We start from the raw sequence: 15,295 nt of genomic DNA, 5'->3' as shown, positions 1-15,295 counted from the left end.
GTTCCCATAGAAACGTTGTTAGCCGTGATAGTGTGCGAGCGCTCAAGTAGCCTGGACAAAGAATCAGCGGTGAGGATAGCAGCGCTAGTCGTCGCATAGGATAAGGTAGAAATCTGCTTATCGACAGCAGGCCGCCACATCCCTCTTATTACAACGCCATCTGGTGATCAAATTTAACACTCCAAGTTCCAGATCGATAAACAGTGTAAATTACTGCACGTGTTCCATATGAGTTTATTTCATTGTTGCAATAAATAATAAACTAATAAACTTACATATAACTAAAATAAAACAATCATCAACGCAAGATGTTTAAAAAAATGAACAATGCAGTTAATACGGTAACGGATGTCGTAAAAGGAATGTATTACGATCCATTTAAATGGTAAATACAATATATTTATAATAAACAATTATATATATAACATCTTTTTTAAATCAGTGTTAAGAACTAACCTTTTTATCTAATATTAATTAAACACAAATATTTAATGATTAATTATTTATTATATGTAATATCGTATATTTCCGCAGGTCGGTGGTGAAAAGCATTGCATTTTTTTCACTGGGAGTAAAAATAGCTTTAGAATGCAAAGGAATGGATATTATGCCACCAGTTACAGTATAAAACAAATCTAGCAACAATGATTCATTGTTAAGCTTGTTGACATCTAGCATACCACCAAGATTTGTTTTAATTATACATCATTTTTAATTAAATAGATTGTACTATAATTTATTATCATCTCATATTTTAATACTTGTTCTTGTATATATTTTACATAACAAATCAATAACTAAAAAGTAAAAATATAAATTATAGTATATATCATATATTTTCATGATTAAAATTATCCTATACTTGATAAATAAATACATATAAAATATCCAAAATAAAAAATAAAAAATATGAAATAATCATTAAATCTTATTTTATAAATTAAACATTAATTGCAACTATTTAATATTCTTTCCACTAAAAAGAATTTTTTTTTTTTTATTTAAACAATATTAAAAATTGTTCTAACAAATAATCTTATTTCATAATTAAAATATTTATTTATGTGCTAATGTGAATTATTTTCTTGAAATAAATTATTACAAGTCTAGTATAAGCTATAGTTACGTATAAGATAACATGAATGTGATAAATATCAACACAACCACATTTTTACCACATTGATACCATTGTGTTGTCCATATGTATACTAAACAGATAATATTACCTGTACACGATGTCGTCCGATGATGTCGAATTTACGTTGCTTATTCGTTTGTAACGACGTGACAGTGCTAGTTTTCTTCTAATCAAACGAAAGAATTAGAAATATGCTCGTCTCCAATTAAGAAAATCAGAATAATTAAAAAAAATAGAATTTAAAACGTGAAATGTGAAAGTGTACATTTTTAAATAAATACAAGTTGTCGTTCGTGTGTGTATCATGTAAACGAATTTACTGCGAATATGATCATTTTATTATTTTAATTGTCTATGTTTTATTGTAATATATATATATTTATTCAAGATTTGTAAAATAATTCATCATGAGAGAAGAAATGGAAAATTCTTGTTATCCTGAGTTACCAGGTATTTTTGTAAAATTATAAGTAAATGATTTTTAAAACATCCTTAAGTGAAATATGTCAGGTTATGTTTTATTTGTTTAGCTGTAATTGGAGCATTGTTAGATACATTGGATGATAAATCGGTAGATGTCAAGCAATCGGTAATTAATGCAATTAAAAAAATATCAGAACAAAATCCTGAAGTCGTCATTCATGCTGCAGTATATTTTTGGGAACTTCATAGAAAGGTATATTTGATTTACTATTTTATGTTTGACTCGTAAGATCTGCTATGAGTAAGATCCTCGTTTCTCATGTTTGAGTTTTAAAGCGTATCACAAATCTCATATATTGTTATAGTGCAAGGGGTTAATTAATTTTTGTTTCTTCGTTAAGATATCATCAGAACATATGGCTTCGTTATTGACAGTGATGTCTGAAACATGCCAATGCCATGGTGCGCATTTGAATAGGAATCTAGCTTCATCGGTTGCAGAATTAGCTGTTAATGAACTCTTGGGCAATGCCGAAAAAGAAGCTGTAGAATTATTGATTTCATTGAGTCAAATACATTGCACGCAAGCAATAGGCATCCTGTTGACCAAGTAACCTTCTTCCGTTTCTTCGATTACACTATTATCATATATTCAATATTTATTTATATATGATAAAATATTTTTTAATAGATTGGAACCTGGAATATTACCACACCATACAGTAGTTCGTACTTTAGGAATGATAGCAGAACGTAACCCATTTATGATGATATCTTTCTTCAAAATAACATTAACTATTATGATCCCGATGTTAACTCAAACACGTGATGAGATATTAAAAAATGCATTTTGTTTCAGTAAGTTTAAATCATCAAGTAAATCGTAATAAAAATATTTTTTTAACTAACAAATTTTGTATACAGCACTTGGAAAGATTGCAGAAGCTATAAACGACTATATATTAAATACAGAAAAAAATTCATCTCCAGAAATTAGTAAGGAAACATTTAAAGAAGAAATGTGCTCCGCATTTGATATATTAACATTTACTTGGATAAAAACAGCTAAGGATTATAAAGGAGTGGAAGCAGTGTTGTCAGCAATCGTTCATATGATACCATTACTACCGCAAGAAATAGATTGTGAAAGAATTGTTAAATTAACACCCATGTTGTTGAGTTTTTGTAAAAAAACTAATACTCGTTTAGGAGCAGTTAGGTATACTATCATTTATAACTTGTTTTATTTACGACAATGCATTATCATTTCATCAACTTTATTTGATATCATAGAGTCTTAGCAGTGGTTTTAAATTGTGCTATGGAAAACGAGAAAGAAGCTCTTCGCTCACTTCTAGAACAGATACATCAAGTTTTATCCGAATTAGTTTGTACAGTTCCATTTGAGGCATCCCGAGATGTTCTTCTAACGCATTATCAAGTTTTACAATGTTTTAGATCATTGATTATATTATATCCAGAAGAAGGCTTAGATAGGTAATAGTCTTTTGAGTTTAGAATAGGTTTATGAAATTTTTAGTTATAAACAATATTTAAGTGTATATTATTGTAGAATTTTACAACAATTGAAATCCACATCAGTATCTCAGAAGGCACGAGCTTTGGTAGTTCTTAAACATCTTATTAATACACTTCCGTCTGAGGTATTAAAAACATTATAATAAATTATATTTAATAAAAAAAATGTATAAACATTAAATCTTCAATACTTTCAGGATGATACAACATTACAACGAATCGCACTTAGTTTACAAGAATCTTTGGGAGATAATAGTGCATTGCAAATGGTTGGAGCCATTGTAACACTCGCAGCACGTCCTACGGTACCACTTTTACCATCACAAAGAGCAACTTTTGTTCGTTATATGGTAAATAATTATAAATTGAAATTATTAGAATTAAATGAAGAAAATAAAAACTATATTTTCAATTTTTTTAGGTAACTCATTGTGGCACAAAAAATGATGAATCAGATGCATATGCAGAAGCATTACATTTACTTGCAACAACAGTAGACGGTGCGGAATCTTGGTTGTGGCCTTGTCTAATACGTGCTTTACTGGATCCAGCTTGCGTTTCGTCGGTATATACTGACAAATAATTAATAATGCAAAAATATTACAAAACTTGCATTATATACAAATTACTATATAATCTCATTATTGATATTTTTGTAGGTAGCATCTATATTGCGTGCTTTAGCACCTTTAGCAATCAAAATAGTTAACAGCGGTAGTTCATCGATTAATCAACGAGATTTTCCTGGTACCAAAGTTTTAAGCAGATGTTTAGAATTGTTGGGAGATGTACAGAATCGCGTACCCGTCGTAACATTTTTAAAAGCTGCAGCACCTTTATTAGGACACCAAATTATGCCATATTGGGATGAAAAATTAAATGAGATAACACATTTTTTAAAAGACGAATTTCCTATTAATGTCAGATTAATGGAACAGCGGTACGTTTCTTATTTGTTTTCTTAAACGAATAAATAATATTAAAGATTTTATTTCAATAATTATAGAAATCTGAATTGGGAAGAGAAAATAGTCGAATTTTTAGAGGAAAGCATTAAATTAGAAGGGGAAGCATGGAGCTTAAAACTCGCTGATGAATTAGTAGTAAAAGCTAGTATACCCCATATAGCACCATTGTTAGCATCAATGTGTAGTAGTAATGCACATATAACACTTCTTATCGAACTTGCACGTTCCAATACATTGAATGAAGAATATGCAAGAGCTGTTGGAATTTGTTCGAAACGACATTTGAATGTTGTTATTAAATTAATGGAAGAAGCTTGTATGGCTGAGGATACGAGAAAAATTCCTGTTAAATTATTAGGTCTTGTTAAAGATTCTAAAGCTATAGCTACAGCGGAAGCTGCAAAAGCTGGATTGTTGAGATGTTATGCTGAGATTGCACAAAGGGGAGATGTAGAAAAATTATATCCTTCGTTCGAGAAAAATATATTATCATGGATTATACGACAATTGAGTGACTGCAAAGAATTAACTACTAAAGAAGCTGGATTATTAGCATTAGAGCAGGTAATTCGATATTTTAATGATGTATAAAGGTATCATCATATGATTATACATTAGTAAATTTTGTAAAGGTTGCCAACGCTGTTCATCCTAATAGATTGCAAAAATCAACAGGATTACATGCAAAAAGTAGTGCGCTTGTAATTTTATTAGGAATCTTACAATCATCATCAGGATATCGACCACTACAGCTGTACCCAAAAGTATTGAAGACTATAGTATCGCTTGTGTATCCTTTTTCTACAAAATTATATATAGTAGATGTACTAATTTTATTATTATTATATTATTGTATCGAAAAATTCCTGAATTTAAATATAGACGTGTACCACCTCAATTGAATTCAGAAGAAAAAGGAATTTTGCTGAGCTCAATTTTGGATAAAGTTATAGGTGCCAGTACAGAGGTAAACAATACACAACGTACAAATATTTTCATACATCTAATTTAATAATTTTTTCACAGGTAGTTCTATTGTTACAATCAGAATTTATGCAGCAGGTAATAGACGAGTTAGGGATTGCATGCAGCGAAATTGTATCCGATTCTGCAGATGCATTAGCTGATCTTATTGACATAATGTTACCATGGATGCAATCAAAATCATTCACCGAAAGAAAAACTACTTTATTAGTGTTAAGAATGGCTCTCAGGTAAACTAGTAATGTTTTTTAGCAGATTATTATTATTATTTCAATTTTATACTAATTTAAGTTTCCATTTATAGATCATACTATAATTCTTTAAAATATACTTATCCTGGTGGTAAATTAGAACCAGGGAGACTTATGGGAAGGATTTTATCATGGTGTGCAGATTCAGAACATTCGCTTAGACCAATAGCGATAGATTGTGTAGCATTGTCTTTAAATATTGGAGCTCGTCATCGTGCTTTAACATCTGATAATAACTTAGACAAAGATTTAAATAATTCAAAGACGATTATTGTTGGCGAAGATCCCAAAGCTTTTTACGATGGCATTAAGGTAAGTTCATTATACTTTATGATGTCTTTTATAATAAATCTAATAATATATATTTTTTATTTAGATCTTAACAACAGCTGTATCTGAAAGAATTAATAGTGGTGACATAATCAGCTTAGCAGAAGGTTTAATAGAAGCTCTGTTGTTTCGTGGAGAAGCAAGTCTTGCTGCAAGTATAGCTCTATCTCAACATTTAAAAGTTAAAGGATCGGAAATATCTAGAAATGATATTACTTTGGTCGGTGAGTGTTTGTTAATTTTTCTTAGATCAATATTTTTACAAATTTCAATATGATATAACAAATTTATTTTCTTTTAATTATTCTATAGATAATATTATTGCACAAATGAGACAAATGGAAGACATTAATCATAGAAAAAGTACAGCAGTTGCTATTAAGTCTTTAATGGAACATCATCCCGAGGAAGTAATTGAACGACTTTTATGTCAACCATTACCACTGGATAGAGGAAGTGAAGAATGTTGGAAGACGCTTGGTATCAGTTTAGATTTAGGCTCTCGTGTATGTTTTAATGACATTTTAATTAATTATTTTAATATTAAGTTAAAAATGTGTTTAATTTCATTTCATATAGTAAAATTTCTGATTTTATTTGCTTAGGCTTTGGAATTACTTCTAACGAGATTAAAAAACAATCATTTATTCATGGAAATTGCAACCACACAAAATGTAAAAAATGATGTTGCATCTTTTCCATCATTGGCAGCTATTGTGGCTCTACGACATTTACTACAATCTTCAAATTCGAAAGAGCTGATCAATAAACAATTACCAAATCTATTATCAGTATTATTGAAATATCTAGCAGGATGGTTATATGTTGATGCTCCTATATGCGTTGTTAATACCAAATTTGGTTACGTACCAAATAGAGAAGGATGTAAGATAAATCCACATGCAGAAGCTTATTCCGTATTAGTTAATGTATTAACTACAGTAGATTCAAACATAGCATCGAGTTTACTTAACGAAAGTGTGAGTAAAATAATAATTAAATTATTTCTATATTTAAGAGTGTATATTTACAATTTGCAATGTTTATTAATAATTTATTAATTCTAGTCATTTTCCTCTGAAACGCAAGCAGAGGAAAGTATAGTGGCAACAGTACGTTTAATAATGAAATGTATATGTACGAAGAATAACGTATTGTTATCTTTGGCTCAATCTTTGGGAAAAATGATGACGAGTACAATATGTGCACAGAGAGTGGTAGCTGCTACTTTTTATTCCGAATTAATAGGGAAAGTTAATTATAATGTTATATGGCTCGATGGAATCATAAATACATTGTATGAAGCTAAAGCTGATTCATCTCCTTTGGTTCGAAAATTAGCTACTATCGGACTCGCAAGAATTGCTTATTTAGAGCCTAAACAAGTAATCAAATTTTTGTATGATCATATTTTTCAAAGTGGTATATTTTTTATATAATATATTGTTTCTCAGGTTGATGAATATTTCGATAATTGTATGGATGCTTTGCTCGATGGTTTGGAAGAGCCTGCTAGCGGTGATGGAGGCAATGATGTGATTTTAGAATCGTTACGTGGTCTTTCTGTATTATTGTCAGTTCAATTTGCGCGCCCAGTAAGTCCTCGAGTTGTACTTGCTTTAAAACCATTTATTGAAAAAGAGAATTGGGAAATGAGATTAGCAGCTATAAGTGCCTTAAGTGCTGTAGCTTTTAGTTGGCAAAAAATTGTTGTACCACCAGACGATGATATAAGGGATCATCTTTTGGGTTGTTTACCCTGTCTTACGATAAGACTAGAAGATGAAAACATCACGGTGGCTAAGGTACTCTATTAGTAATTATTAATTATTTATTTTAAAACTTTTCTGTGTTAATATATTTTTTTTTTATATTTTATTATTATAATCAACAGGTAGCACAAGAAGCTTTACGCAATACAGCAAGTTTATTGCAATGTCAACCATTGTTTGATATAATATATGCTTCCGTAGGACCAAATATTGAATTTCATTTTGAAAAATTTATTTCCAATTTGATACTTTGTCTACAAAAAGAACTTCCACAAAGAGTTGAGGAACTTAGGTATATTCCGAAATTATTTTATTCAGATTCAGCATTATTACGTTACTTGGGACACATTTTACTTATTTACTGTTTTCAGAAATGCTGTAGTTCGAGGATATTCGAGGTCTGAAAATTCTAATACCAGGGCCACATCTGCATTACTTTTAGGACACTTTGGTTCGCCAAGACCAGAAGATATTCAAAGACTTCTACAACTGTTAAGGGATACAGAAAGCATTGTTAGAAAACGTGCCGCACATGCACTATCCTTATGTTTTATTTTATGATGCAATGAATAACTTTTTAATATACATTATTCTTGCATTATTTCAAATATTTTAATGTAAGATTAAATGATTCTAGATAACGATTGTTACATAGTTAAACAAATTTCCTTTACTATTTCATCTATTTGAGAGAAGCTTAATATATATATTTATATAAAATTAATCATGGTAAGAAATTTATATATTTATTTTAACAATCTATATAAAAAAGAAAGCTAAAGATGCAATTACAATAATATAATGATAATGTAAACACAATAAATTATCTCCAATGCTACTACTATTTATATAAAAAAAAAAATAAGCATCACATTTTATATACATACATTTAAATAATATAATTTTCAGTAAATGTTTAGCAATGAAAAACTTTTTGAAATATTTCTTTTTATAATTTAAGATTTTCTGAATACCTTCTTGCAATATAAATTGATAAAATATTAAATTATGATTAAATATATACAACATTAATAAAATATATTAAATGTACGTACTAATGAAGTGCCTGCGATACAGATAAATCTGGGTGAACACTCGATAATACCTTTTTTTCTAAAGGAATACCTAAACCTATACATGGTCTATAACCACCATAAGTTAAAGGTAATTTATCATAAGGTATACGCAATTTATCTTTGTCTAATAATTGTTTCACTTCCAATCGTTCACTTTCTTGTTCTATTTCTAAGTTTTTACTTTCCGAGTTACTAGAAATGATAAAAAATAATTGTTTTAATCTTAAAGAAAAATTTATGATATATTATTATAAATTTACCTATCTACAGAATCTAGTTTTTTAATATCATCCAACAAAAATGAACGATCTTGCAATTTATCCCATTCTTTAGCTTCGTTAGAAAACCGTGCTGATAAAGAACATGATGGTTTCTGCGTACTCTGTAAAATAAATATTTCAATCAGTTATTCTAACATTTAACTAACATAAAACAATGTAATGATTACATAAACCATACTTCTTTAGATATTTCTTCAATATTTATTTCAGTAGTACATGGATGTCTTGATTTAAAATCACCCCAAACATCTTTACTAGCATAATTAAATGTTGTCATGTATGTAAAATCAAGCAATAATTTTCTCGTCTTAGAATTCTGTATATCATCGAGACTTATACTTGGAGTCATATAAACACGTGGCCTAGATCTGTATTATTATTTAAATATTTGTTTATATACGAGTATATTATCTCTTTGCATATTACAAAAATTATTTCGTTGACCTTATCGCTTCATGATTCCAATGATCTCCAAGAATTTTGTGTCGAGTTATTGGCTTTATAGAAACACTTATTGCATCTTTAGATTGCCAAAGAGTACTAAATGATATTCGTTTATTATAACTCAAGCGTTGAAAAGTATCATGAGCTGTAAATGTCCGTTTTAATGAGTCTGAACATTTTGTATTCTTTGATAAATTTAAATCATCTGCTACTACAGGAATTTTCTAAAAGATACGGTTAATTATTTTACGAAATATAATTGTTTAACACGATTATAAATTTACCTTTGTTAAATTCAATGGATAATGTATATAATCGTATTTGTAAGTAGTTGGTTCTTCGTAGAGTTGTATATTTCTTTTATGCACAACACAATTCGTCATGGTTTGATATTTAAATCATTCAATTGTATTAAATAAAATAAATCTGAATTTTTTATTTCATTAGTCTTGAGATGTAACAGTGAAGTTTGATATATATATTCTAGATACATCATTGTTTTTAAACACATTTAAAAAAAAAATATAACCAAGGAGAAATTGATTGTTGATATTTTATATATTATTAACACAATTATACATCAGGGAAGAAAATCTGATATAATTACATTGATCTTTTATAAGATAAATATATATAATATGAAAATAGTAAAAAATGTACACGAATTATCCAATATTAAATTTATTTACTATGCAATTTTTCAATGCAAACGCTAAGTTGTTGAAGACGATGTAATAAATGTCTCATATTTGCACTTGATTGTCTTAAACCAGACTGATCGCTACCGACTTCTTGTCTTTGACCTAATTCAAAATGAAGTCTGGCTAAACGTTCTTGTTGTTCTCTTATCTCTGTCATTTGTTCCATACTGCAATCTTTACCTGTATATTTTATGTATTAACAATTTTATCTCTATGTCTCGTTAATCTCTTTTTCTTGTGGACATTAAATTGACAGTAAATACAAACCGAAGGCTCTTAAATTTCCGCTATGAAAATCTTCCAAAAGTTGCAGTAAAGCTTGTTCCATGCGTCTGACGTCGGGTACCTCTGATAAAAAACAATGGTGTTTGCACGGCGTCATGTCTATTATTACTTATGACACCAAAACAAAACCAAATGCGTGTGATCAATTAAGAAATCAAAATAATTTCAAAATATTCTTTTAAAGAAAAATATAATTTAAATCATATATAAATAAGTGCAGAGATACAAAATTAATAATTACAATGAAACAGAATTATAAAAATATAAAAAAAATAAATATACAAATGAAACTAAAATAGATGGATAAATAGCATACTATAAATTAGTACCTTTTTGTTGTCTATTGAGCCTTGGAGGTTCTGGTCGGTTAGGTCTTTGTTTCTCTTTTTCATTTAAGTAAATCAAACGAGACTGATTAGCAATATGATTAGAAAAAATATTGGCTCTACCAGAAACCATAGAACCTTGACTCGTTGCTTGACCCGAACTACCCTTACTAACGATAGGAGAAGTCTGTGTATTACTCTCCCATAATACTTGTTGCTAAAGATTTATTAATTGATTAATATTTGTCTGTATTGTTAACTAAAAAAACATATTATCCATACCGAAATATGAGAACTATGGGTTTCATTTTTACTCGGATGTTGTGATCTTGCCGGAGTTGAAGGAGGTGTAGCTTCGCCACCACGGCTTAGTGGTTCTTCGCATTCTTCTTCTTGAACCAATTGTTGTAGTTCACCGCAACCTGATTCCTCTACCATTATGACAACTTGAAATTATGATATCTTTGGTAATAATTAATTATCTAGGCAAGAATATTAAAAAAACAATATTTAATTTATCTTATATTAATAAAATGCAATACTGTTTGCTATTGCTATGTTTATAACTTATCAGAATTTTCATTTTTAAATAACTACAATATTAATACACAAAGAATTATTGATACAATATAATTTTATTGTATTACCTCTACTTCTATTGCTGTTTTGTTATCTTAACGGAATATGTAATAACAATAAAATACACATGCGCATAAAATGATGGACTATGATCAGTGTCACACATGACAACTTCGAGTATATAATTATAACTTCTTACATGTTATAATTTAAATTACGAGGATGATTCATTCGTATAGGTATTATTAGGGTTTTTAATACTTGGTTGTTAAAATGAGTACGAACTTAAGTCATGTTTCTTTTGTTTATCCCATAGTGCATCTCATGAGTGCATAGTGCATACTACAATTTAAAAACAGTCGATAATGGTAAGTTACCTGTCTTACCATCATCTGATCAAGTCAATTCTTTTCAATCGATAAAGTAAATTCTTCATCTTTAATAATATCAGCATTAAAAAGTTGGCATAGAACCTCAAGAACTGAAAAAAATGAATAAATGCATTTAATTGCTAGCTATTTGCTAATACAAAATCCATCATTGCTGACTTTTTTAATTAATTATATAATTAGTTATTGATAATTGAAAATATGAAAACTTTTTTTTTTATTTCTTAGTAAAGCAACGTAGTTGGCAACAGCAAAAAAAAATGAATAAGTGCGCTAAATTGCTAACAAAATGTTTATTTAAAATCCATAACTTCTAACTTTATTAATTAATTATTTAATTAGTTATTAATAATTACAAATATGGAAACGTCAGGTATGTTATACGCATGCGCAATCGCAAATTCAAGGTGCAAACGTACTTTGAAAAAAATAAAAGTAAAGTTGGTATATATATATATATACCTGCAGGGGATATATTTAAAGTTGATTTCCAAAGTAACAACCACGGAGCTTAGATAGAAGGAGCACGCACGGCATAGGGCATTTGGTATAAAATGTGTCCCCAAAAACAGCATCAAATAACATGTACATATTTTCACCACCAGAGTAGCGCAACGGGCAAGTAAATCTCTGTGACGTCACACAAATTGAAATTAAAAATTAAATGTGCCATTAATTAATTATTTCAACATTATTTTTTAATTGTTAATTATTTATTTAAAAATCTGTAAACATTGGAATTGTAGGTTAAGTATAGCTTACTCTGTGTTATAATATTTTTAACCGCTAAATTTAAAAACTGGTTCGAGGCAGTTGCAGCGCACTCTGTAATGAAACTTTATTTGCTCTACTTTTCGGGGACACTTCTGATACTATACGTTCGTGCTCCTTCTATCTAAGCTCCGTGTGTACCATACTCAGCTATCAGAAAACTCTAATCTTGCACTTGGAATATGGGTATGCTGATATAAAAACGAAATAGAACACGGGCGCCCTCTTATTTTTATATCCCATTTGTATACATGAAGTTCGTGCTCCTTGTATAGTCTCCATGGTTGTTACTTTGGAAATCAACTTTAAATATATCCCCTGCAGGTATACCAACTTTACTTTTATTTTTTTCAAAGTGCGTTTGCACCTTGAATTTGTGATTGCGCATGCGTATAACATACCTGACGTTTCCATATTTGTAATTATTAATAACTAATTAAATAATTAATTAATAAAGTTAGAAGTTATGGATTTTAAATAAACATTTTGTTAGCAATTTAGCGCACTTATTCATTTTTTTTTGCTGTTGCCAACTACGTTGCTTTACTAAGAAATAAAAAAAAAAGTTTTCATATTTTCAATTATCAATAACTAATTATATAATTAATTGAAAAAATCAGCAATGATGGATTTTGTATTAGCAAATAGCTAGCAATTAAATGCATTTATTCATTTTTTCAGTTCTTGAGGTTCTATGCCAACTTTTTAATGCTCTTCTGTATTCTTTAGTGCTTTCAACCCATTTAGACAAATCGAAGAATCGTTTTACATGCTCTGAATCAAACATAACAAACAAAAAATGCATAAGAAAACGTGATATAATTGTTCAAAAATAATTTTCATTTATTTTAAGGATGTTTAAAAGATATGGATGTGTGTGTATGACAAATGTGCTTATTTTGAATAATATCATTAACCGATATAATGTCAAATGGAATATAAATTTGATAGAATTTCAAATTTCCCGCTTACCTTGACTCTAATTTGGAATACGCTGTCTTTATTTGTAAACAGATATATTAAAGAGTTATATCCCAGTTACAATGTACTAATAAGATTACCTTTAATTTATCTATTTACTATATCTATATTGTAAAAATTATATTATTCGATATATATGAAAATATATTTTCAATAATTTAGTGAAACAACTTGTTTATGTGTGACATGCTTTGGTTTAACAAAACCAACCAACCGTTTTGTATATATTTTCATGTAATATAATTATAAATATTTTTAAACGGTCATGGAAAATCGAATTCATGAGGAATTAATTATAAAAGAAGAAGAAAACGGAGAGGAAGAATATGAATCTTCAGGAAGTAAAAAAGAAGGTACAATTTTAATCATACAAACTTGCCATTAAATAATTAATTTCATTTTATGTTAATGTAATTAAAAGGAACAACAAGAGATAATACTGAAACAGCAATAGGTATACGACCTAGGCCTCTGATATATAAACCAGATAATGCGAGTATAGGGTGTAGGTCAGAGCCAATAGAAAGGAAGTGGCATTGGGCACCGGGTGCATGGCAGGATGCAACCAGAACCAGTGCATTTCAACCGTATAAGGTATAATACTTGTGGTTCATTATAGATTACATATCTTTAACTTTACTTTTACAATCATGCTTTTATAGCCACCAACTTTGTTAACTAACTTACAAAGAGGTAATACACGTACAAAAATACCTCAACTCTATGGAAGAACAGATATTACATTTCATACATTAGCTGGTCAAGGAGAACTTACTCCTGAAAGCATACAACCAGGTTCTTTTTCTCCTTATTCTTGAGAAAATAAAACAATATGTATTGATTACTTGTATTTTGTGGCACAGTTATTATACTTTCCAGGATCGGTAGATCTTACAGATGAGAAAGGTTTAACAGGTCTTATGTGGGCTGCAGGATATGGACAATTAGGTAGCGCAAGGCAATTGTTAAAAGCTGGTGCGAACAAAAATTATCGTGGTCATAATGGAGAAACTCCTTTACATTTAGCTGCCGCTTACGGTCATCACGATCTTGTAAAGTTACTTTTAAATCATGGCGCTGATTCAAATGCAAGCGATGAGGTCTATACTATTTATTTTGTATCATTTTCTCGTCTTCTATATATCGTACATTAAAAAAGAAAAACACATAACAAAAATATCATTTAGGAAGGAAACACGCCTCTTATTTATGGAGCACATGGTGATCATCCACATGTTTGTTACGAACTTTTGTCTAGAGGAGCAGATATTACACATCGTAATGTACACAATATAAGTGCATACCAAGCTGCGATAATAAATAATTCGTTAACTGGTAAGAATATAAAAATCAAATAAAATAACAAAATTATAAATAAAAAACTAAGTAAAAAAATAATTGAAAGTAGACATACATATTTTTCTTTTTTTGCAGCTAAGGCAGTTATTGAAAACTATCTATTGCAACAAGTAGTAAGTGTACCATCTGATATATTGCAGTAACCTGTTAATTATATATTATTGTTTAAATATTTTTAAACGTTGTGTAAATATTATCATTATTATAATGAATATTATATATTATTTTGTATATTATCTTTAATGACATTTTATACTGTAAATAATTATTTTAATATATAATATATAGTAATGTTTAACTACTAATAATACATGCAGAGTGTCCTATAAATGGTGATACAAGCAGTGGATGATTCTACATGAAAGACTAACTCGGAAAGTACGAATGTTTAAACTTTTTTTTTCCAGAACAAAGCTGTATAGGAATAAATTTTATTCTACGTTTTTTACTTACAATTAATTTTTCCTATAGAATCATCTCCTGCTCGCCTGTACCACTAATTACAAGATACTTTTTGTGTATATATATAATATAAAATAAAAATATATATATAAATAATATATATATGTACATAAAGAAATACAAATTATTAAATATATATTTCACTAATTAGAGAAAAAGCAGCTATATATTGAAAATGCAAATGCTAAATATAATAAAAGTCAAAGATTAATTAAAGATATAATAATGACACTAAT

At 28.8% G+C, this 15,295-nt stretch overlaps 4 protein-coding genes and 2 long non-coding RNA genes across 10 annotated transcripts; 3 read left to right on the top strand and 3 right to left on the bottom strand.

Annotated features, from left to right (window-relative positions):
• Window positions 1-174: 174 nt before the first annotated feature.
• LOC122521342 lies at window positions 175-735 on the top strand. Its single transcript, XR_006304742.1, has 2 exons — window positions 175-385; window positions 535-735. It is a non-coding gene; the product is annotated as an uncharacterized LOC122521342 (long non-coding RNA).
• Window positions 736-1,034: 299 nt separating this feature from the next.
• Window positions 1,035-7,988, top strand: LOC122521339 (maestro heat-like repeat-containing protein family member 1). Of its 2 annotated transcripts, XM_043641993.1 has the most exons (23): window positions 1,035-1,433; window positions 1,527-1,588; window positions 1,669-1,814; window positions 1,963-2,171; window positions 2,253-2,419; window positions 2,486-2,780; window positions 2,855-3,058; window positions 3,135-3,225; window positions 3,298-3,450; window positions 3,522-3,665; window positions 3,760-4,040; window positions 4,107-4,632; window positions 4,701-4,858; window positions 4,951-5,035; window positions 5,095-5,282; window positions 5,357-5,615; window positions 5,680-5,857; window positions 5,946-6,139; window positions 6,239-6,613; window positions 6,701-7,018; window positions 7,088-7,438; window positions 7,528-7,697; window positions 7,777-7,988. In XM_043641993.1, exons 2-23 carry the CDS (start codon window positions 1,546-1,548, stop codon window positions 7,964-7,966), a joined length of 4,725 nt encoding a protein of 1,574 aa, XP_043497928.1. In that variant the 5' UTR covers window positions 1,035-1,433; window positions 1,527-1,545; the 3' UTR covers window positions 7,967-7,988. The 2 variants fall into 2 exon arrangements, with proteins under 2 accessions (XP_043497928.1, XP_043497926.1); XM_043641991.1 differs by having other exon boundaries at window positions 1,035-1,588.
• Window positions 7,621-8,547, bottom strand: LOC122521341. Its single transcript, XR_006304741.1, has 2 exons — window positions 8,461-8,547; window positions 7,621-7,894 (listed from the first exon to the last, which is right to left on the bottom strand). It is a non-coding gene; the product is annotated as an uncharacterized LOC122521341 (long non-coding RNA).
• A 2-nt stretch (window positions 8,548-8,549) lies between these two features.
• Window positions 8,550-9,589, bottom strand: LOC122520912 (the record flags this gene model as incomplete). Its single annotated transcript, XM_043641230.1, has 5 exons — window positions 9,491-9,589; window positions 9,207-9,430; window positions 8,941-9,130; window positions 8,742-8,863; window positions 8,550-8,673 (listed from the first exon to the last, which is right to left on the bottom strand). Coding segments are annotated over exons 1-5 (759 nt in total), but the record flags the coding sequence as incomplete, so codon positions are not given.
• Window positions 9,590-9,745: 156 nt separating this feature from the next.
• Window positions 9,746-11,449, bottom strand: LOC122521340 (coiled-coil domain-containing protein 28A). 3 transcript variants are annotated; one of them, XM_043641994.1, is made up of 5 exons: window positions 11,166-11,449; window positions 10,801-11,000; window positions 10,522-10,735; window positions 10,175-10,300; window positions 9,746-10,087 (listed from the first exon to the last, which is right to left on the bottom strand). In XM_043641994.1, the coding sequence occupies exons 2-5, from the start codon at window positions 10,954-10,956 to the stop codon at window positions 9,888-9,890; spliced, it is 696 nt and encodes a 231-aa protein (XP_043497929.1). In that variant the 5' UTR covers window positions 10,957-11,000; window positions 11,166-11,449; the 3' UTR covers window positions 9,746-9,887. The 3 variants fall into 3 exon arrangements, with proteins under 3 accessions (XP_043497929.1, XP_043497930.1, XP_043497931.1); XM_043641995.1 differs by having other exon boundaries at window positions 10,801-10,964; XM_043641996.1 differs by having other exon boundaries at window positions 10,175-10,255; window positions 11,166-11,447.
• Window positions 11,450-13,195: 1,746 nt separating this feature from the next.
• LOC122521338 (ankyrin repeat family A protein 2) lies at window positions 13,196-14,819 on the top strand. Of its 2 annotated transcripts, none has more exons than XM_043641990.1 (6): window positions 13,196-13,591; window positions 13,660-13,832; window positions 13,901-14,033; window positions 14,172-14,338; window positions 14,426-14,573; window positions 14,673-14,819. In XM_043641990.1, the coding sequence occupies exons 1-6, from the start codon at window positions 13,504-13,506 to the stop codon at window positions 14,738-14,740; spliced, it is 777 nt and encodes a 258-aa protein (XP_043497925.1). In that variant the 5' UTR covers window positions 13,196-13,503; the 3' UTR covers window positions 14,741-14,819. The 2 variants fall into 2 exon arrangements, with proteins under 2 accessions (XP_043497925.1, XP_043497924.1); XM_043641989.1 differs by having other exon boundaries at window positions 13,200-13,591; window positions 14,118-14,338; window positions 14,673-14,818.
• Window positions 14,820-15,295: the final 476 nt, after the last annotated feature.

Source organism: Polistes fuscatus, unplaced genomic scaffold (genome assembly GCF_010416935.1).
Source record: "Polistes fuscatus isolate 324 unplaced genomic scaffold, CU_Pfus_HIC Scaffold4, whole genome shotgun sequence".
NCBI lineage: Eukaryota > Metazoa > Arthropoda > Insecta > Hymenoptera > Vespidae > Polistes > Polistes fuscatus.
The sequence above is the reverse complement of the archived record's forward strand: the minus strand, read 5'-3'. Positions and strand labels throughout refer to the sequence as shown.